Source organism: Macaca fascicularis, chromosome 15 (assembly GCF_037993035.2).
Source record: "Macaca fascicularis isolate 582-1 chromosome 15, T2T-MFA8v1.1".
NCBI classification, from domain to species: Eukaryota; Metazoa; Chordata; class Mammalia; order Primates; family Cercopithecidae; genus Macaca; species Macaca fascicularis.
In genome coordinates, this window is record NC_088389.1 from 100430116 (window position 1) to 100454059 (window position 23944).

Consider the following 23944-nt stretch of genomic DNA (forward strand, 5'->3'; position numbering starts at 1 on the left):
CCAAAAGAGCTAACAACAGGGTAAAATACTTACATGGCCCTTGATATACTAGGCCATTCCTTTTAAAAATATTAATATAAGCAGAAGTAAAAGCAATGTAATGTTTTGGTTGTTTTTAAAACTGTTCAAGCCCAACTAAAGCTTCAATGTAATCAGTTGTCCCTTGGTATCTTGTTGGGGCTTAGTTCCAGGACCTCCCACGGATACCAAAATCTGCGAATGCTCAAGTCCTTGATATAAAATGTGTTGCTATATAACCTACATACATCCTCCCATATACTTCATATCATCTCTAGGTTATTTATAATACCTAACACAATGTAAATGCTATATAAATAGTTCTTATATTGTTCAGGGACTAATGACAGAAAAACAAAGTCTGAATATGTTCACTACAGAAAGCAATAGTTTTCCCAAATATTTTCTATCTGCAGTTGGTTGAATCCATGGATGCAGAACCTACGGATACAGAGGACCAACTATATAAAGAATGTCATACAAGAGCTTTCCAGGCCGGGCGCGGTGGCTCAAGCCTGTAATCCCAGCACTTTGGGAGGCCGAGGCGGGTGGATCACGAGGTCAGGAGATCGAGACCATCCTGGCTAACATGGTGAAACCCCGTCTCTACTAAAAATTCAAAAAAAAAAAACTAGCTGGGCGTGGTGGCGGGCGCCTGTAGTCCCAGCTACTCGGAGGCTGAGGCGGGAGAATGGCGTGAACCCGGGAGGTGGAGCTTGCAGTGAGCCGAGATCGCGCCACTGCACTCCAGCCTGGGCGACAGAGCGAGACTCCGTCTCACAAAAAAAAAAAAAAAAAAAAAAAGAGCTTTCCATACCTGTTTCTCAGGTAAATACAATTTACGTTTAATTTCTCAGGTAAGTTTTTGATAAGTGCTGACATTACACTCTCACTGAATTCTCAATGTATCTACAATTTTATAATAAAATCAGATCATTTGTTATTATTTATTAATCTTAAAATGTCCTTCCTGTGGTAGGGCTGATAATTCGTTTATTTTAGAGAAGTTTAAGCCAGAGAAAACCAGAATCCAGCTCTTACACCATATCTACTTAGATGAATTTAATTTCTAAATACCACAATACATTTTCTTTCCAACAGTGACATACTATTTATAAAGTTTTATATCATAAAGAAAACAACTATTTTCCTTCAATGTTCAGGAAACCAATTTGTCATTATGTATATAAAATATATATATATATATAAAATACATTTTTTTTCTTGGAACAGCCAATTGCTTTTGCAGTCTTGGATTCTTTTCCTTCTGAAATCAGTAACATTTTGTTCATACAGTAAGTCAGGATATCTATAAAGTAAAAGGAGGAAAATATTGCTCTATGTAATTTTAACCACTTTTGAGAGCAATGTTTCTCAAAGTGAACCCTGACTGCAACATCAGCATCATCTGGAACTTACGTGAAATGCAGAACTCAGGCCTCAGCCCAGACCCCACTGAGTCAGAAACTCAGGTGGGCACAGCAATACACGTTTTAAAACAAGCTCTTTAGATGATGCCCATTGACTGGGCATGGTGGCTCACGCCTGTAATCCCAGCACTTTGGGAGGCTGAGGCGGGTGGATCACGAGGTCAAGAGATTGAGGCCATTCTGGCCAACATGGTGAAACCTTGTCTCTACTAAAAATAAAAAAATTAGCTGGGCATGGTGGCGTGCACCTATAGTCCCAACTACTTGGGAGGCTGAGGCAGGAGAATCACTCGAACCCAGGAGGAAGAGGTTGCAGTGAGCCGAGATCGTGACACTGCACTCCAGCCTGGCGATAGAGTGCCACTCCATCTCAAAAAAAAAAAGATGCCCATTAAAGTTTAAAAAACAACTACTATAATGAATTGATTGTATTAGGCTTAATTTCCATTTGCTAAATTTAAGACCTCTTATTTATAACTGCCTACCTTTATTCCCATATATAAAGGGAGATAATCAAAATTTTCTTCAAAAAAGAGGCACTTACCCTATAACTGAGTTTTGACAAAGTTTCTTAACTTATGGGCACTCCCTTGGGCGACCACTGAGGTATAGAATTTAAAAAAAAGAAAAAGAAAAAAAATATGGGCACTCTGGTAATATCTTTATTTTGAATTAAGCAGCATTTTTGGGAAGACATCTTAGCTTGAAACAACCTCAATCAATGTTAATATATGGACACTGAAAAAGATCACCCGATGGCATCAAGCAAAATTTTTATATCAATGTGATAAACATTGCTAGGGGTAGTACTGAACATTTGTAGGTGTTGGATATTGATGAAACAAGTTTTTCAAAAACCATTTAATTCTAGCACCCACATTTTGGTTTCTAATACCATTCTTTAATGATGTTAGAAATGGCTGATTCTAGGACCAGGACAGGAAGTACACAAGATGAGCCTGGAGCATCTTATAGAGCCAGAAAGTAAGGAAGTGCTCAAAAATACATGGTGGGATATGAAAAAGGGACATGGGGAGCAACCGAAAGAGCTTCCAGTGGCCACAGCTGGAATGATTTCAGCAACAAAATAAATAACATAGTATTGGATTATGCCCCAGAGTATCAAATGGCTATCCATCAGCCCACTGAAATGAATGAATATATAAATAGGAGACAATAGACAAATATGATAGGTGGTAAAGTTAATAGCAATCACATAATCGTTTTTTATCTATAAAAAAATTTTCCCTAATACCTCAATTTTTTTTTTTTTTTTTTGAGACGGAGTCTTGCTCTGTTGCCAGGCTGGAGTGCAGTGGCACGATCTTGGCTCACTGCAACTTCTGCCTCCTGGGTTCAAGCGATTCCCCTTCCTCAGCCTCCCAAGTGGCTGGGACTACACGTGAGCGCCGCCACACATGGCTAATTTTTTGTATTTTAATAGAGGTGGGGTTTCCCCATGTTGGCCAGGATGGTCTTGATCTCCTGACCTGGTGATCTGCCCACCTCAGCCTCCCAAAGTGCTGGGATTACAGGTGTGAGCCACCACGCCTGGCCAAATACCTCAATTTTACAGACGAGGAAACTGAACCCTGGAGAAGTTCAGTAACTTGCTCAGGTTTCTTAGCTCAAAATGTCAGAACCAAACATCAAATCTGCATTAAATAAAGTTACCAATTTAAACCAATAGGCTATGAGTACAGAACATGAATCACTGGAGTTTGGCATCAACTATTCTAGTTGCTCAAAGGTGTTTTGCTTACTCTAAGTACAGAGACTGATGAAGAAAATAGGACATTATTACTAAGTCAATCTCTTTCATCAGGTAAATCACCAATTTTCAAAGCAAAAAAAAAAAGTAGCAGTCTTCTTTCTTTAAAAAAAAATAACCAGCTAAAATTTTAAATTATGTGTATCACTCACTGTAATCACAGGAGGTTAGTTCAGAAACTTATTTTTGCCTCTATTTCCTTCCCCTAAGATTGCAATATCCACAAATTGAACTAGACGTCTATTGCATTATCCTTTAGCAGTTTGAAAAATGCAGTCAAAAATCACTCAATGCCTTCCAGGATTAATATAGAAGAGATCCACTAACAATTAAAAATAAAGTTCTGTGTATTTGATATGCAATAGAGACCGTACAGGGTTAGAGAAGTTTCCTATGAAGTTAGCAGTTTGTTGTTCAGAATGTACCTATGATTCGATGTCTTTATATGTCAATCAATCTTACTAATACATATTAAAATTTACTAAAAATATCCACAAAGGATTTTTAAAAAATCAAGATTCCCTTTCTACTCATCTAGCACAAAACCTTACTAATCATCTAACTAGAGTAATTTTCAGGATGAACCATCATAAACACCCCTCAAGTTCGATTTATGGAGCAACTTCCCTTCATAAGAACAAACCACACATATTTTTTTTTAAGTTTAATAGAATCATAAAAAAATTCACCTAATTCAAATCTTTTATTTCACAGATAAAAAAACAAAACTCTTGAGAATCAGAAGTTATACTCAAAGTCGGCTGCTAGTTAACTGATGAAACAGGACTAAGTTCCATGAATCTTAAGACCAGGTTTTTTCCTCCTATGCTCAACTGGTTTATAGGATATACAATGAATAACATGTGTGTATACACATAGGTATACAGGTGTGTGTGTGTGTGTGTATGTACCTATCTATGCATACATGCTATGCTAGTGAGAATTTTTTTGTTGAAGGAATTTTGAATTCCTCTCTATAGGTGAGGAATATAAGAACATGAATAAAAATGGCATTCCTACTTCCCTATTACTCTGATTTTTTTTTCACTGAATTTGATTTCTGTGCCCAATTTGCAAACTGCATATCTATTATGTACAGGCACTAGAGTTAGATGCTAAGGAAACAAAGGGGGAAAAAAAAAAAAGACATGGTCCCTACCCTTAAAAAAGCTCTGAATTTTAAGTTCATGGTACCTTCCTAAAAGTCTCCTTTGCTGATTCTTCCTCATCTTGCAAATGCTAGAACGGTGCTGTCCAATAGAAATATAATGTGAGTCACAAATGCGAGTCATATATGATTTAAAATGTTCTAACAGCTATATTAAACACAAGTATAAATATATTTAATTCAATATATCCAAAATATTATAATTTCAACAAGTAATCAATATAAAAATTATTAATGAGATATTTCCATTTTTTGCTAGTCTTCAAAACATGATGTGCAGTTTATCACTTGTGGCACATCTCAGTTGAGACTAATCACATTTCAAGGGCTCAATAGCCACATATGGCTTTGTGGCTACTGTCCTGGATTGTGCAACCCTAGAAAACTAGAATGTCTCAGGGCTCAGTCTTTGAACTGGTTCTTGTCTCTAGCTATGCCCACTCTTTTAGTGATCTTAAAACAGTTTCATGGCTTTAAAACCATCTATATGTTGGTAACTGCCAAGTTTACATCTGGCCCAGACCTTTTTCCTGAACTTTAAATTAATATACAACTACTTGGACACAAATCTAACATGTCCCAATCTGAACTGTTGACCTATAACAAGCACCCCCTACCTAAATCTACTCTTCCAGACATTGCCATTTCAGTAAATGGCAATTCCATCCTTTCAGCTACTCAGGGAAAAAGCCAGAGTCAAGCATGACTCCCTTCTTTCTCATCCCATACACTTTCCACTACACTGCAGTGCTTCTCAAATACCAGTGATATAATGTTATATGCCTCACAAGCCAACCAGTTATGCCGACTGCCCATTACTCGCCCACCCCAAAAAATGAAGGAAAAATAAAAGCATGTAACAAACAGTATACTGTAACTCAACATGACAATTTATATTTCAGGCAAGAAAGTTTATGAAGACATCACTACACAAAAAGGGGCAAAATGCATATTTAGAATTGTCACAGATATAAAGAATAGGTAGAAGAAATAAGTGTAAGATGTTTTATATTTCGTTTTCAAAAGCTAACAACTTATGGGGCTAATATGTCTTCAGAAATTTGGACAAACTTTATCATATCACTAATGAAAATGACATACCTCACGTTCCATGCAGTGGTAAAGTCTGGGTTTAGAAGCAGCAGGGTACATGTGACATCTATCAATTCTAAAATAAAGAGAAGTCATATTAAAAACAAATAGTCCTACCTTTGAAAGCTTGGCTTCTCATTCTTTAAGGTTCTCTTTCTCTCTCTCACATTATACTAATATATATCTCATGTCATACTAACTTTAATAATAAATACGCTCTTCTAAGCTGTCAGGGATATGAAGATTACCCTCAAGACCCTCTCCTACTTTTGGTAAGTGTAACTCTCTTAAAAGCTGACACAAACAATTTTACAATATGCCTATAAGGAATAATCTAATTAACCTCTTCCTTTTTTTGGTGCTTTTTGGTACTAATTTAATATTTACCAAGGAAAGAAACAAAATTTCTATGCCACTATTCATTTAACTTCACAAATATCTCAAGTATTGATGGTGTGCGTGAATTTTCAAAAGGAAAAAAAAAATCACTCAGAATCCAACCCACTTAACATAATTCATTTACAATCTCCTGCAAAAATTATCCTTTCTTGCACGTATTTTTACATAGGTATAGCAACGACAAATGTACAACTTTGTTCTATATATTTCACTATTATTTCATATGTATCCTCCTATATTACTACAGTATGTATTTTTAACAGTTGCGTAACAATCCCTTAGTCCTATGTACTATCAATTACCTTACTCTTTAGGCTGTTTCCTGTTTGTTTCTAATGTTATAAATAATACTACTATAAACATTTTTAAACAAACTTTTTGTCTTGTAGGCTATTTTCTTGGGATATATTTCCTGAAGCAGAACTACTATGTCAAAACAACATAAAACTCAGTATGACTCCTACTAAGCATTTCCAGATTGTCTTTAAAATGGACTGTATCTATTTATACTGCCAAAAGGAACATGAGTGTACTTATGTCCCTATAACTGACCTATATATATTTTTAGAAATGAATGTGACAGATAAAAAATTACAAATTCATTTATTTTAATTTACATTTGCTAATAGGAACATTTTCATTGCTTATTACATATAGTTCATCTTATGAACTGGCTATTCACATTCATTAGCTATTTATTTACCATGGTTTGACAGAATTCCTATATATTCAAATAAGCACCATAAGCCTGTATTTGAAAGAACAAAATTAGCAAAGTTTAGACATATTGTCTTTGTCTTACTAAAACTGAAAAGAATTCTAGGATTAAGGTTATCTATCTAGGGGCACAGTACTAAATTAAGGCAACCCTATCAAGCTCTTATTAAATGCCATGTAATAAAATAATAAAAATAATTATTACCATTTACTTAGCATTACTGTGTATGAGGCATCGTAGTAAGCACTTCATTTTATATTATTTCACTAAATCCTCATAATCACAATCCAAAATATTCTTATCCCACTTTACAGATAGGGAAACTGAAATTCTGCAATTTAAGCAATTTGCCCGTAGTCACCCAATTAGCATGTGGCCAAGTCAACATCAAAATTGTTTCCAACAAGTCAATTATGCTGCAAACAAAATGTCTACCCATAATAATTGGGACATTTTCAGTGTTTAAGTAAAATATAAACTTTTTAATATCTAAGAGCAAATACACATAAACACATCCAATAGTCATTTTAAAATACTCTAGTTAACAATAAAATCAATTATTTTATTCTATCTTAATAGGAGATTAACATTTACTTGGGGCCCATGATTTCATTCCTAGTGAGCATACTGAAATATTCAATTCCAACTAGCAACAAACAGTAGGATCAGCACACATTTATTTTGACCTCTAGGTCATTACATACATTACAACACGTTATGCCTATGAAGAATAATTAACCTCTTCATTTTTTTACTTTTAGTAGTTTTTGGCACTAAATGTTTATCAAGAAAAAGAAATACAATATTCTATGTCACTATTTAGTTTAAATCCATAAATATTCCAAGTATTGACTATGGACAAAGATTAAAGTAGGCCCTTAGGACTGAGTGCTTGAATGTAATGATAAATAAGACCTAATTTTGCCTCTAGGTTATCCTCAAGTTGGAGAAACTATATAAACAAATAATTATATAAGGCAAAATAATTATGAAGTAGAAACATAAACCACATTTTGGGGCCCACCAAAAAAGCTGCAATTAATTCTTAGTGGAATTATACATGGAAGACTAAATAAATAAAGTGGTCATGGCACCACCTTACCATACTGGAAAAAGTATGAGCAAAGATAAAAATGCATGGAACTTCACACACAGTTTGCTCTCCAAGAGATTATGGATACCAGAGCATGACTACAACACAAGGTAGTGGTAAAATGTACCAGGAAATGAAGCCTTCTGAAACCTGGTCTCAATCTCCTGATCAGCTTGGCCTTCCATTACTTTCCCTCACAGGTTACATTCCACCTGAGTCAAACCCCACTATCCTATGAACACACCTCCTACCCGCCTACCTTCTTTTCTCTGAACAGAATTCAGATTTACCTGCTTGCTATTCTTTCTGCCTCATGTCTTCCCATCTCCTAATATTTAACAAAAAAAATGTTTAAAGCCTTTCCTAACCTACCTAGTTGGAAAAAATCTTTCATCTCTTTTTTTTTTTTTTCCTTAGAGATGGAGGCTCACTTTGTAGCACAAGTTGGAGTGCAGTGGGACAATCTCGGCTCACTGCAACCTCTGCCTCCCATGCTCAAGCAATTCTCATGCCTCAGCCTCCCCAGTAGCTGGGACTACAGGCGCGTGCTACCACGTCCAGATAATTTTTTGTATTTTAGTAAAGACGGGGTTTCACCATGTTGCCCAGGGTGGTCTTGAACTCCTGAGCTCAGGTGATCTGCCTGCGTCAGTCTCCCAAAGTGCTGGCATTACAGGTGTGAGCCACTGCACCTGGCCTCATCTCTGTTTTGTGTGTATCTTACTTTTGTTACTTACATAAATACTGTCCTCTTAATTGGACCATAAATTTTTTGCAGGCAGGTCCTCTCTAATACATCTTCAAATTATTCATTCACTCAACAAATTTTGTAAGCATCTACAATAAGCCAGGTATTGAGCTGGCTGAAGATGAGTAAGCACAGTCCCTGGTCAAAAGCAGCTCCATGTCTGACCACAGCTCAAAGGAGTGGTAAGAGGATAAGCCTTCCTTAAAGCCATACTACCTGGGTTTGAATCCCAGCTTCTCCACTTACTACCTACATAACCTAACCTCTTGGAACCTCAGTGAAACAAGGATGGTAACATCAACCTCATGGTGTTGAGAGCAATGAAATTCATTCCACTTCTCCACAGCTTTTTGACACATAGTGAGTATTCAATATATTGTTCACTTAAACGCCATCACTAACTGACCAAGAAATGAGTATTTTCAAAATAAGTAAGGAAGTCTGGAATAATGAGGAGGTTGTTCCCTTAGTAAAACTGTCTAAATTTCCAAACTTGTAAAATAGGCAGCAATAACAAAAAAACCCTTCAGAGTCAAGTAGTTACATGGAAAGGTTTGTAAATGATGGGAAAGCCTCTGGAATTTCTTTTGACATCTACAATTTTCTAAAAAGTGATTATTCTACCTAGGTAAATTGGCATAGTCCCTTGGAATCTCCCTTTTTACATTAAAGAAAATATGTCTGACCAATGGTAGTTGCTGTTTGTTTGTACTTCTAACACAATTCCCCTCCTCCCTCCATCATAAGACAAGAAGTTCATCCTCCATGAGAGACTTCTGTACAGCAGCACAAGGCAAAAACTGACACAGCAAGTACTTAAGTCCCCGCTTTTCATTTTATGGTTATGTGAAGATACAGGAAGACTTATCAAAGTAACATTTCCTCTACTGGCAGGTCCCTCCCTAATAGAACAACAGCAGCTACCGGGTTCAGACACAGCCCAGCTCCATTACTTACTGGGAATTCTTGGGCAAATCACTTAATCTCTCTAGGCCTTACTGTCCTTCTCATATGTAAGATGGAGCTATCATGGGGATATTAGATGACTAAACCCTTGAAGTGTTAGTACAGTCTCTGACATACAGTAAGGACTGAATGGTAATTCCTGTTACAAAGCCTGTACTTCCTAGTCCAGTTCCACAAATGATATTGGGACTGGATGCCTCCAGAGGGAGCAAAAGAACCTCCTAAGCTGGATAAGCAGTGACTGCTGAGCAGAGGGATACTTTTTGACTTTTAAGAGTCTTGGAATTTAAAACATCAACAGCCTTGACCACCATCAGTGGTACCTAGTAACATATACAACCACAAGCCGTTCTCTTCTCCTCTTTCACAAACTGCTAAAACTTCCTCATTCAGGACTTAGGTTCAGACAAGACTTCCTTCAGTAAAGATTCTAGTCTGATATAAAAGATAGGGGTAAAGTGCAATGACAGAAATGAGAAAGGACTAGGAGAAGTAACTAGATTAGAAGTATCAGACATAATTAAAGAATGAGATCCTCACAACAACCCTCTGAGGTCTTGATTAGTATTTCCTTCTTTTGGTGTGCAAATAGGAAGAAAGAGGTTAAGTAATTTGCTAAGTCATTGTTAAGTGACTTCAGTGTGCTGACGAGTTCAATTTAAATCCAGGTCTGCTGTCCTGCAAAGCAGATGCTCTTTCACTCTACCACACTACAGGCAATTACTTTGCCTTCTGCAGATCAGGACTGAAACAAAGACCTGAAAAAGAACATGTATAATCAATGGTTGTAACTATTTCACTCTCTCAATTTCATCAACAATATACCATTTCCTCTGCAGTTTCACCAAAAAGATATGAGCTATTGAAATCTCGAAAGTCTCTTGAAATTAAACAGGTCTCTCTCCAAACACTAGAACATATACCAGCAAATAAATGTTTCTTTGTTACACACACTACAATATATGCCTAACCCATCGTCATGTCACAGGGAGAAAAAGAATCGGGGCACATTATACATAGAAAAGTAGCTAAATTTCAGCTATAACAGGGAGAAGATAAAAGGATGCTACAGAAGTTGGAGAAAAATCAATATGCTTTTCTTGCTGCACTGCATTCTAGAAATGGCCCAAGGCCAGTAGTCACCTGGTAATGGTCACTGGATTTGACAACTGTCTCTAACAGAGAAAGGTTTTCGTGCATCTAGAAATAAATTCAAGGCCAACTTGAATCAGTAATTCTTTTCCTCCAAAATACATTCAGGTTACCACAAGAAGTGAAGCTTGAGGTAAAGCTATATGGTAAACACCAGAGAGGCCTTGTTTATTATAGCACACAGTCACGGAATCAATAGCCAGATTAAGCTAAAACCTCTTGCTTACAAACTCTTATTACTCATTTGACAAATGTCTGTTGAACACGTAAAGGTTCTGAGTAAACAAAAATGATCCACAATCCCTTTTCCTATAAACTCACATTCCAGCCAGGAAAAAGGTTGTTTAAATAATCAGCTAAAATACAGTGTGACAAGGGATACTATTATGCAAGCCATCTGAATAAAGGGCTCCCATAAGAGAGCAGAGAATAATTTTTGCTTCCTGAAGCAGTCAAAAAGGCTTCACAGTGTTAAGTGTGTGCATGTGCATGCACGTGCATGTGCTGGCAACCACACTGATAATGCCAACATTAAGACATGAGCCTGGCCTCAGCAAAGGCATGGAAGTAAGGCAGTAGTACACATAGAGTCAAAGAATGGAAGAATGTTGCTTGTGGCTGCAATGAACATATGTATCAAATAGCTGCTAACATAAATGCTTCTAGGGTTCAAATGAATGTCAAAAAAGCACCAAAGGAAATTTGACAAGAAGTGTCAACTAACACTCTGCCACAGTGTCTCAAGAGCTTGAAAAGGCTGTGATAAACTGGAACAGACGTGCCCAGTTAAGAAGAGTAGAGGCTATATGTCCCAGCCAATTGTTGCCAGGTAGAAAGTCGTATACTCAACCAAGCCTTATGATTTTTCAAATGAAGACAGAAATCAGATTTATCCAACTAATAAAAAGTAATTTTTAAGACATTATACAAGCCACACCAAGTTGAGAATCTGCAACCTCTGATGCTGAATATAAACTGGAGGAAAGACTGGGGACAGACTGTGAAGGGCCTTGAATACCATGCTAAGGAGTTTCAACTCTACATTGATCCTGTGTGTATCATGAAATAAGATGAGCATATAATGTATTCCAGAAAAGCGTCGGTCAAACTGTTTTTAAGAAACGCTGTTCAAGCATGTCTGAAATGACTGGCTATTGGCATGATGGACATGGGTCACAAAAGAGCCTGGAAATTGGGTAGACCGGTTATGAGGTAATAAAATTTGTCTGGATGAGAAATAACGAAGGCCTGGTCAGCCAAAGAAATGGAGCGCAAAAGATAGCTTTTAAAGAGAGAGCTCAGATACAGACTAAGTGAGGGCTGTGGAAAAGAGAGAGGAGCAAGAAAAGATGGCAGGAGGCACATCTGAAGAGTTGCACCAGAGAGCTCTGTCCAGAAAGAACTCCAATGCTGTGGTCTTCCCTCCTGCTTCTTATTTCTGTTATGGATTTCTCAAACATCAGAATTACAGAATCAGTCCTCTCCCAAACTGAATGTGGGTATTACTATCGCAGACTTAAAAAACAAACAAACAAAAGTCAATCTCTAACTAACTAAACAGGGATAATTCTTAAACATCTAAGGAATTCAGCAGGTTAATGAAAACAAGAATTCAGTTTGGTTAGGAAGAAAAAAGTCTATCCCAGGAGTAAAGGTCACCTTCATTTGCAGAATACATTTTTAGGTAGATGCCTAGGATTCTGGCATGATTGATCACACAGACAGACATTCAAAAACTGTTACTGAAATTGTCAGCTTTCTTCACTTGGGCCTTCTTATATGTATATTCTCTATAACAGTTTTAAAGGTGTAGCATTTTAATGAAATAATTGGTTTTTCCTAACATTTTTGACATGTTTTTCTTAGCAAGATTCACCTCTGTGCTCTAATTGCTTCAGTTCATAAGTCTGGCAGAATACTCTTTTATTTTCAGCATTTTCAGATATATTTTTCTGTCAAACCCAAAATTCACTTCCTTATATTTACTGATAATACAATATATAACCTGAGTAGTATGTGATACCATACTATCCATCCCCCTCAAAATAGTGAAATCAAAAACTGCTTCCATGAGGACACAGGCTAGGATCAAATCAAAAGCTGCTTTCGTACACATGCACAGTTGCATCTGAATTCAAAGTTTAGATGCCAGCTATTTGTGTGAGTGAGCTTAACCATTTGATCTTCTGCAATGTTCCTCTTGAGCCTATTAAAACTACGTGGTAAGAAGACACAGCAAAGCCTGCAATACAGCGTCCAGAAAGACAAAAACAAGAGAAATGAAGAGGACTTGGAAGACCACAGAAAGAGGGTAGGTTCAGCTAGCATACATAAATGGGCAACTATAGCCTCTCACTTTTTAAAATTCAGTTTCTTTTCTATAAGATAATCATTCTATCCCCCAACTAAAGTTAGTTATACATTGGTTCGATTACACATTTCTGTGCACCAGAACATAAACAATACGGCTTTGACAAAAAATAACTTGATGGCACCATATGGTGTTACTTTTTACCTCAGTGTCATTGAAAACTACAGCACGGTGATGGAATGCAGAATTAAAGAGGGTCTAACAACAGATAAACTTGCTTACCTTTAAGTTTATCCCTAAACCCATGCCTTAAAAGTTTATGCCATAAATTTGGGCTATGACTAAACTTAGGCACGGCCTTCTAATAAGAAAATATATAACAAAGGATTGAGTGAAACAGTCACACAGAAAATAGAAACCACTGCTCATTAAACCTTCAGAGTCTTTTTCTATGGTCTAAAAAGGGAAAAGTGTTATTAACCAATTAATGACAGTATGTTACAGATAGTGTGAGAGAAATTCAAGGAAATCAGTATGTCATACAATAGGCAACACTCTTCTCTACATCTCTCACTCCCAAAGAGATTGTTTGTCACTCAACTGTTAGCTTCTTGAATAAAGCGACCATGTATTTATTCATCTTTTTATCCCCCACAGTACTCAGGACACCATCTGGCATAAGTAGACCCTTGGTAATGGCTACCAAACTGGCAACTAAAATTCTCAAGGAAACAAAGTTCTTATTCAAAATCAGCCTCCAGGCATACTGAGCGCTTTTGAAGGTACTGTCGGACGAGGGAAGGGGAAGAAGCTTTACAAAAACAGTAAAGGATGTGGTGTTAAATGAGTCTTCTCCCAAAAAGTGAGACCTGAGGTGGGCATACAACGATAAACAGAATTTGTACACATGGAGGCTAAATATGGCAGAACACCAAGAAAAGAGACCAGATGGAATGATTAGGGATTGTCTGATGCAGTAAAAAAAAAAAAAAAAACTGTCTGAGAGAAATGGAAGAAGCAAATGCTGGATAGTTTTGTTTTGCTCATTTCAGCACAAGAACAGTACACAAAGGGCCAGAGCTCAGTTGGAATTTGCAGCGGAATGGCGCATCCATAAATCACTGGGCTGGTTCACAATACCACTACCATCCCATCATGCCTACATTATCTCATCTGGACTGCTATGGAAATGAGTTTTGCTGCCTATAAAATACTAAAGGTTTAGAAACCAGAGACTGAGCCTGTAGGGACTAGAGTCTTCTTCAGTGACATTCAGATTATTTTCCTTCAAATTAAATCTTACAAATGACCCCAATAAATAAACAGATAAAATCTGAACTGCTCTTGTTACAGGAGGTGCCCTGAAATTCTGCTTGAGGGCTTCCATATAATCACTGTGGTTGTAAAATTTGTACAGGTGAGTCCAAACTACTCACTTGACAGAAAGGTTAGCACCCACCGAGACAGTGAACAGAAGAGCCAGAACTAGAATCCAGGAATGCCAACCTGGATTGGCATTGATCAGACAAGGGCTCTTCCTAGTATATTCCGTGTCGCTTTTAAAAACTAAAAGAAGAAAATATGATTCATACTTACCGTCTCTGTTCAGCCATTGCTTTCTTGTTCTGTACAAAAGGAGCTTGTTGTGGACATATGGTAAAAGGAACTTGACACACCAGCTCTCCACACCCAGTTTGTTTTCAACCAGGACTATGGGACTCCGGTTATACCTAGCTTCAGGACATGGGATCAGGCCAATTTCATCTCTTAATATGTAAAACATAAAAAAGAATTAAAAATAAGAATACTAACCTTTTCAACATTTTTCTAATTTCAGAGTATTTTAAAAACCCCACATATTTCCCCCTTCCTTGAAAATATTATTTAGCTCACTTACTGGGATTGGTAGATGTTAATAGTGGCAAGGGTATGGGAAAACGAGTATGCTGTACTCTCTGTAGACAGGAGTGAAAACTGGTCTTGCCTTTGGATGGTAACTTAAAAAAAAAAGTCTTTCAAAATTTTGAATGAACATACCTTTGATCCAGCAATTCAATTGCTCAGAAATTATCCCATACCAAAATACATGAATCAGATGTTCACTGCAATGTTGCAACAAAACTAGAAACAATCTAAATGTTTATCAATACAAGACTAGTAAAATAAATATGGCCCATCCACATAATCAAGCCATTAAAAAACAATAAGGTAGATCTGCATATGCTGATATTAAAAAAGTTGCCAAGATATATTAAAAGAAAAACAAAAAAGCAAAATGCTGAACACAGTGTACAGCACAAATTCTTTTGTATAATTTCTTTAGAAGATATATAAATGCATTAAAAATTGTCTTGGAAGGATAACAAGACATTTTTGGAGAGAGAAAGGTGTTAAGGAAGGATTTTATTTTTATACAGTTTCAATTATCTAATAACTTGTATGTATTTCTATTTTTTTAATGTTAACAAATGTGTTTATGCTTGCTTGCTAATAAATGCATATGGACCAGAAACAAAGAATCAAAAAAAGTTATTTTATCAGTGAGATTTTGGGCCATTTTTTCTTCTTTATACTTTCCTGAATTAAAATATCACCCAAATGTTAAAACACAAAATACATTTCAGAATTCAATCATTTTCATTTGTGGTAGCATCTATATCCCTCAATCCACTTCAACTTAAGCTGAAAATCTGCATTAAAGGCAGAGATTTAATAAACAACATGTGGGGCATTTGACTTACTTAGTAAATGAACCAGCAAACATAAAAAATGTGTGCAAAACACACTCACATGCCTTTCAACTCTAAAGGAAGTTATAATTCTTGCCTACACACAGGATCCTTTCTCAATCAGAATGTCCTCTGTTTAATTAATGAATAACGAGAAACTTTTTAACAATTAGAGTAGTTGAAATAAATGTTTTTACAGTGTCTATATAGATATTTTAAACATGTCTTTAAAAAGCAGAATGATGAACTGGTTTTCGGAATTTGTGTGTGATATTATGTATTATGTCCCTGGCATCCCCTTACCAAAACCACAGTGGTTTGATAGACCTAAAAAGAGGGAAACTGGTTCAACTACAAAGTAGGAGAAACACCCTGTCTTTTTGTTCGGCCACTATCACAAATTGGTAGGAGGCTGTGGATTTAAAATCAAACCCCTCCTGGAAACTAAACTGGATAGCTTAGAGGTAATCTACTTTCTACTGATCACTTCATTAGTGACACAGGGATTTACCAATAAAAAGGGTATCTTAGGGGTTGCAAGACACTAACAATTCTTTCAAGCTAATTTAACTCTCAAGAAGGCTGTGCGATCTATGGGTTTTTATCCTTACAATTGGCTCAGTTGACTCAAAAGTGTTTTGATATACTATATCAATACTATCATAAGTTTTCTGATTAACTACAATGTACTGGGTACTTTGTTAGGTTTTAAAATTCAAAAAGAATAAAGCAAAGTGGTCTCAGACTTCAAAGAGCTAAAGTCTTGCTGGGGAGCTGTGTCAATATCCATAATAAAATGTTACCACTTTACCACTCCAATAATATAAACAAAGTCCTATAGGAAGAATATGGACAAAGCTGAAAGAGTACGTGAGGTCAATGCCCAGTATTTCAAAATATATTTTTGCATCTCTATTTGGTGGTATCCTGAAATCTACCTAATTCATTATTATGACCCCTAGCCATATCTGGCTATATTTGACTAATATATGACTGAATCTCTGGTATTTTCTGATGTTTGTGTTTTACTACATGAAGAATATTAAAAAATAAAGTAAAAATAAATAAGTAAATAAGTAAATAAACTCAATGTGATTATTTCAGGAAATTCTGTTCTCTGAGATATAATAATCTACTTACAACACTTCAAAGAACTGCAAGATTCAACAATATAAATGTTAAAGTAACAAGAATAAAAGAATCCTGTTTCCAGGTATGGTTTGTTTTTTGGGGGGATTTTTTTTAACTTAAATTCACAATATAAAAACCTATCTTGCTCACTAATTAAACTAGGATTAAAATGCCCAAGTAATAATTTGGTATCTAAACTACAGAAAAGAGCCATCTGGCACAATAAAAAAACACACTGCTTTGACTGTCTGTTCTTTCAAGAAATACTTTATAAAATAAGAATGGCTTGGATATAGCAGGTAGGTACCCAATAACTGCTTCCTGAAAAGCTGATTATCCTTGTACTTTAGTGATAATATTCAAATTAATAGTTTTCACTTCTTGACCCTCTAAAAAAACATTATCTCTGATTTTCTCCTAATAAAGTATACTGAAAACAGCATGTGTCCAAGTCCTGGATGGAAATAGGTATATATACACATACACACATATACATACATATCAATATCATGTCATTTTGGCTTCTATAGACTTCAGTTTCCTCATCTGTAAAATGGTAGAATTGTATTATATCTCCAGTAAGGAAAATGGGCTAGATTTCACCCAGCTTTCAAATTTTATGACTGAGAAACTTAGCAGCTATTTTCATGTAAGGAGAATAAAAACAGTCTTAACAGATAATGTAGAGCACTAGGGGGAAAACACACGAAAAGAGGTAGTAGGGTGTAAAGACAAATATACTTGATTGGAAGTCCAGAGTTCTAGTTAGTTTCCATGCTATCTACTGACAAGCAATGAGAATTTGGCAAGTCACTTGCCATCAGTACCCTCATCTGAAATACAGGAATACTATGTTCCCTGCCTGTTATGGAAACCAAATAATGTCACGTGAAGAAAGTGGCAAACTACAAAATGCTAGGCAAAGATGAAATACAGTACCATTAATCCATTTAAGAGCCTTTAGTCCACCAGTAGAGTGTGTTGGTTAATAGATAATGGAAAGCCGAGGCAAAGAATTTAAGCCTTTGTCAACTTATGTGACCCTAAGATACAGTGTTATGTTGCTTCCTAAAACACATTACATGTACTTTGTAAAGACAGATAGGTCAGTAAGCTTCCAAATAATAGTGTGTTTGACTTCAGACCTCTGTGTCTCATCCCATAAGTCACAGTCCACTTTTTTCTAGCCAAATTCGAATAGGATTCCTTCCAGAATCATTTTAAAGTTGGAAGGGACTGCATTTCTCTGTCATTTAATCTGATGAGGAAACTGAGGTCCAGTGAGGTTTATGAGGATTACCTAAGGTCATATTGCTAGTGGCTAAGTTAAGAATCGGGGCCTCCTAATTCTTAGCCTAAACCCACGAAACTAGAACGAAGAGCAAAACAGGATTTAGATCAATTCCTTCTATTTTTCTGTAAATTTAAGTTCTAATTCTATACTCAAGAAACAGTGGGAAAACTCAGGAAAAACAAAAACAAAAACTGAAAGTTACTTGCAATCCCTCTTTAGCTATTAACATGTTTGGGTATATATCTTTTTTTTTTTTTTTTGAGACAGGATCTTGCTCTGTCGTCCAGGCTGGAGTGACGTGGTACAATCCTCACTCACTGCAGCCTCCAACTCCTGGGCTCAAGAAGTTTATATATATATACATATATATGGAGAGAGAGAGAGAGAGAGAGAGAGAGAGAGAGAGAGAGAGACCCACTATGTTAACCAGGCTGATCTCAAACTCCTGGCCTCAAGTGATCCTCCCACCTCAGCTTCCCAAAGTGTCAGGATTACAGGTGTGAGTCACTGTGCCCAGCTGGGTATACATCCTTTTTTCCTAAGTATTTTCAAAAACTGGGATCATATTGAACATATTCTATAATCCTTTAGGGAAAAACTGAGCAATCCGCATTAAATATTTTCCCACATAATCAATTTTGATATTTTTAATGGTTGCAATGAATGTGCTATAAATATCAAACGTATCTCTAGTTATTTCTTTACAAAATAGTCTTATGAGAGCAATGTTTGCACTCTTTCACTACCAATAAATTTCACTCTTTTACATTGTGAGGTTTCTGGCCATTTATATTCCTAGTATTTAACAAGGTATTCGATTACCTGCATAACTAAGAAGATCGTAGGATTTTTAAAGATATAATGGTTTGGGACGGCAATCAAGTTCTAATGGTACTCACTTTTTAGGTTACCTTCATCACAGGCTGCTCCAAAGGCAGAGCAATGTGGAATAAACCAGCACATTTACTTAAGATCACACTATGATACATCTCTCTGAGTGCCTCACATCACAATGGGGATCCATTCACTGGCTTCCAGATGATGTTCACAGTTCATGTAACACTGATACTGACTTTGTTCCTCATGTTTAGATAGCTTGTCCTATCTATACTTCTCAGAAACACCACCAACTAGAATACAGCCACTTATCCACAAAAGTTGTATCAACCGGCTTACCTTCTGGGAGAGATGGATGGTACCCAAATACTAAAACTGAATCCTGTAATGTGGAGCAACCAAACAGAAAACAGTCCAAGGATTCAGGAAATGGTAAAAACATTTTAAATCTAAACAGTAGTTATTTTGGTTTTGTTCTGCTCCCACCCCCCAAAAGAAATGGAATTCTTTCCAGCATGACCAAAAAGGAAAGCTAGTAAAACATCTAAATGAACTGACCCTTGCATATTGATAATTAAAATTCTCCTGGTGATTTAGATACTTCAGAAACCTTATCGGCTTTCTCATTAATTCCAAAGATTATCAACTTAATGTTTCACTGAAATTATATTACTGACCTTATTTAGAAAAAGCTACACAAATTACTACTGTTTATTGTTTGTTATTTGCCATGCACGGTTAGGTTTTACATATACTATTTTATTCTGCACAATAATCTCATAAAGTAGGAATTCTGATCCCATTTTACAGATGAAGAGTCTTGTCTGTCTACTCAGTTAATAAATGACAAGCAAAGATTCAAATCCAGTTTGACAGCTTAGACTGTCACACTCTAAACTCAAATTTTTACACTATACTACACTATTATTTAAATAAATAAAAATCAGATACAAGAAGCCCAGTAGACTCTGGCTTTCTATTCTTCAGTTCACCTTGCAGACAATCTAAAACTGCCTTTCATTATTCTTTATTAAATAATGTTCACTGGTGCCTACCCATTGCCTTAGAAGTGTGCATCCATGAGCCAGCTTTTCTTCACCCCTCATGTCTCATTCAGTTTAAATGCTATTGCCTCAGAAAGAACTATCTTGACCTCATACTCTAAATTAGGCCTCCATGTTGTTAATCTAAGTACCCTTCTTACTTTTTCTGACTCTTTTCATAATCTGTATGTTGACTGCTTAACATCCCATTAGGACAGGGACCATGTCTGGTTTGTTCATTAAGCCACCCAGCTTTGAACCCTGTATACCCAGAGACCAGCATTGTGCCTGTCAAACAGACACAATGATTCTGTAATCTTTTGCAGAATGTATAAATGGAATGAAAGAAATTAAATGAGAGTCAAGGATTTCCATAATCTGGCCCTACTGTACCTTCTCAGTCACAGTTTGCTTAAGTCAATTCACTGTTCCCTATGGAGGTCTCTGGCTCCCGCTGAGACTACAAATCCTACCCAGACTTTAATATTCGGCTTAAAACCCATTTCCACTTAGAGCCCTATCCCAGACATAACCAGCCTCCTCTCCACTTCTATTAGACTCCTATAGCACTTGCTCACCATGCTGCTATCCAGCTTTTATTATAAACTACTTTGGAGTGTTAATTTACTATTCATGCGGTTGGTCTTAGGTCTCATCTACACCTGCACTACACATCACAGTAGTCACTGGGCACATGGAGCCACTACGTACAAATCAATTTAAATTACATAAAATTTAAAATTTGGTTCCTGTCCATATTAGGGACATTTCAATTGCTCAATAGCTACCATGGCTAGTGGCTACCATAGGGAACAGCACAAACATAGAAAATTTCCACCATTACATAAATTTCTGTTAGTGCCTTGGGTTCAAGAACTGTATTTTAAACTTGTTTCACATAGTAAAGATGGTACCCACAACACCTCATAAACAGGGAGAGTTCAATATTTAATAGAAAAAACAGTAACTTGCTGAATAAGATAATTTTAACATGACTATTTACATTGTAAACTGTTGTCTTCTACACTAGCACAGGGTCCATACACTAAGTTAAAGACTATCCCTAGGTCAAGTTTACCGTTTTAGAGAATCCGATATGATTATCTAAGAGTCAACCATAAAAACAGCATTTATATAGTATTATCCAGTTTATAAAGTGCTTCATATTCACCAATTATTTGGCCAATATATTTTTGGTGAGGAACAGAGATTCAGGGAAGGTCTAATATTTATTGAGTGGCAACTAAGTACCACTGTGTGAGGTGATTTTCCTGTGTTCTCATCAGCCTCACAAGATCAAGAGGACACTGAGGCTGAGAAGGTACCTATTCACATCATACAGTAACAACACCCATATCTCACCACTGCATCCTCAACTCCTTCTGGCTAAATATTTCTACATAAACAAACAGTGTATTTAATGAAGTAGATGTTGGCTAATAAAATTACAACCGACCTTAAGTTTGGAGAAGGAAACTTTTATAATACTGAATTAGATACAGTAAAGTTAGATACAAATGTCACAGATAAACAATGCTTTTTTTTTAAAAAGAAAAGAAACACAGCCTCTTTATTTTGGGAGTAAATGGGCTAAATTAAGGGAAGAAAGTGCAGGCAATTTTCAAAAACCCAAATTATAAAGCACTTAAAAAGATGCATAGTAATATTATTGAAAATAGTTTTACTGTGGGGAATATGTACTCAAATATAGCTGATGACTAGTATTAAACAGTGAGGTAAGCTATTCAAATGTTTAAGATCCATATTACAAATCATTTCATTATTCCGAATATCCAACTTATCTCAAAGTTTTAAATCTCGAATGAGCCAAACCCTTATTACTAATAAATTATACATTGAGAATATATTGATGAGGTTTCACAGTAGAAAAAGGATTAGGGAGGGGCATTAAAGTCCTTTAAGAGTTTCCGTAAATGTGATCCACAAGAACTGGGACGTGTTCCAAACTGCACTGTTAAACTGCCAAGCCAATGAACATTCAATCTTGGTTTCTTCAAATATAATGATGCTCTTTTAGTCTACCTCAAAGAAGAGAACATAAGATGATTACGATATTTTTTATTAGACTTCTAATCTCTGCTGTAATTTCTTCTAGAAAAATAATACCAGTGATGAGAAAATACACTCTTGATTTGTCCAACTTTTTTTTTTTTTTTTTGAGGTTGTCTCTTACTTGCACTAAGGCTCCCATTCTCAAAAAGAAATCGAAAGACTGATATACAGCAAGGCATCAAAGCATTCTTTAGAAGGCTCAGCAACCACTATGGATACTGCCAGGAAATCATTCCAAACACTCTCATTTTGAAAAAGGCAGCAGTCATAAGGGGGAGGGAAGTGGATGCTGTCAGAGGTGGCAGGTGTGTTTTGAGGCCAGCAGTGTTTTGTTTTTAATGTGGCACAGTTGCACGTCTCCAATTCTGTGCCACAAGGGAGCAAACATCCGAGAGCTTCTTAACTCTTTTACAATCATCTCCTTGGAGGAAAAGAACACTTTGGTAAGATACAAGTTTGGCAACTTTTTTAGGCAGAAAAGCTGAACCTGTTAGAATACTTAAAAAAAAAAAAATTGAGTTCCAGTCTAAAGAATAAAAGTAAAAATAAACTCCAAAAACAACTAAAGTGAAAATAATGCAGAACTGAATGCCATGTTTCTTTTCTTTGAGGAGGAAGAGGTATGGGAAAGGAGGTACACTGTTGCTTCTTCCCTACACCTTTGTATAATGGAGATCTCTCTCTCTAATAGTTTTCTTTTCACTTGTTACACAAAAGCAAAGTGTTACAAAAAGTAGACTCTTGTGGTATCTTCCAAGAGTACTTCAAGTAAAGCGGAAGAGATACATGTGTCAGTTCTGCAGTGTCCCGTTAAAGAGGGCAGCAGTGCTGGGATAAAAATGAGTTAACATGCTCCTTGTAACTATGAATCCGCTTATGCTAAAAAGTATCGAGGTTTCATTTGCATTATCCCAGACTCCACACCGCGCCCACAGACGCTTCTCTTGAGAATGCTCCGTTCACCTTCAAAACACAATGTTTTATCGGAGTCAATTTACAATTTTGTGGCAAGTAAGGCGAAAGTCAAAAGCAGCCTCAAACCACCTTTAGTTAGTAAACTGAGGGGTTTAGGGCTCATTAAGACAAAGACGATCGGTTACCCCCTTGCCAATGACCGGGATGAATCTCAAGAGTTGTGTTTACAAGGTATGCACAGACCCACATTGTTGCGTGCGCCCGTGTACCTTAAACAGAGGAAGGATGTGGACCTACGGGGGAAGTCTTTGGAGTTTCGTGAACTCCTATGAAAAGGTGGGAAGGGAGAGAGAAAGTCGTTCCGTTTCGATTTTTCGAGGTCACTTCTAGGGACTCGTCCGCCAGCGCGTCCCGGTAGCGGAAAGCCCGGCCAGCGGCGCCCGACACGGCTCTGCCTCCTCCCTAGAAGGGCGCGTGGGCCAGGACCCGTGGTCAGCCCGCCGCCCGAGGTCGGGTGGACGCTTGGCCCCGCCCCCGCCCGCTCCCGACGACCCTCGGAGGTGGCGGAGGCGCGCGACTCACATGTGCGGGTTCCTCCTGAAGGCGTTAGTGATGTCCTTCACTACCCGCTGCACCAGCACCGCCACTTCCTCGCTGGTCTCGGCCATGTTGGCGGCGGCCGCGACTGTTCGGGCGCGCCTCCGCGTGAGCCTGGCCGCCAGCAGGAGTTCCGCGGAGAGCGCGCGCGCGGGTGCGCCGGCTAGGCCGCGCCCCCGTCGCCGCAGCCGCCGCCGAGCACTTCCGGGTCAGCCTGTCGGCGGCCTGGGCGTGGCGTTAGGTAGGGCTGGTGGCCTCCCAGTGAGTGGAGGGGTTCGCCTCCGCGCGAGTAACGGACTTTCTAAGCGTCAGAGAAGATGCTGCACGTGTGTTTGCAAAGTTCTCACAGGCCGCCGATTTTCTTATTTTAATTTTTAGGCCACTCGGGACCGAGGAGAAAGGGAACCTCAAGACACACTCCACGAGAGTCAGACACCTGCCTGAACACCCCTGGCCAGG

At 37.4% G+C, this 23944-nt stretch overlaps 1 protein-coding gene across 16 annotated transcripts in view; it reads right to left on the minus strand.

Moving 5' to 3' along the window:
• PTAR1 (protein prenyltransferase alpha subunit repeat containing 1) overlaps positions 1-23571 on the minus strand; it is a 49505-nt gene extending 25934 nt beyond the window's left edge. For 10 of the 16 annotated variants that reach the window (XM_045373134.2, XM_005581892.4, XM_005581891.4 and 7 more), the window contains exons 1-3: positions 23471-23571; positions 14463-14632; positions 5489-5555 (exon numbers count right to left, since the gene is read on the minus strand). In XM_045373134.2, the coding sequence (XP_045229069.1) occupies positions 5489-5555; positions 14463-14632; positions 23471-23556 (323 nt within the window). In that variant the 5' untranslated portion in view covers positions 23557-23571. Of the gene's footprint in view, positions 1-4413; positions 4470-5488; positions 5556-14462; positions 14633-23470 lie in introns of all 16 variants that reach the window. The other 6 variants (XM_074017630.1, XM_074017626.1, XM_074017629.1 and 3 more) reach the window with 3 other exon arrangements.
• Between the last annotated feature and the right edge of the window lie 373 nt (positions 23572-23944).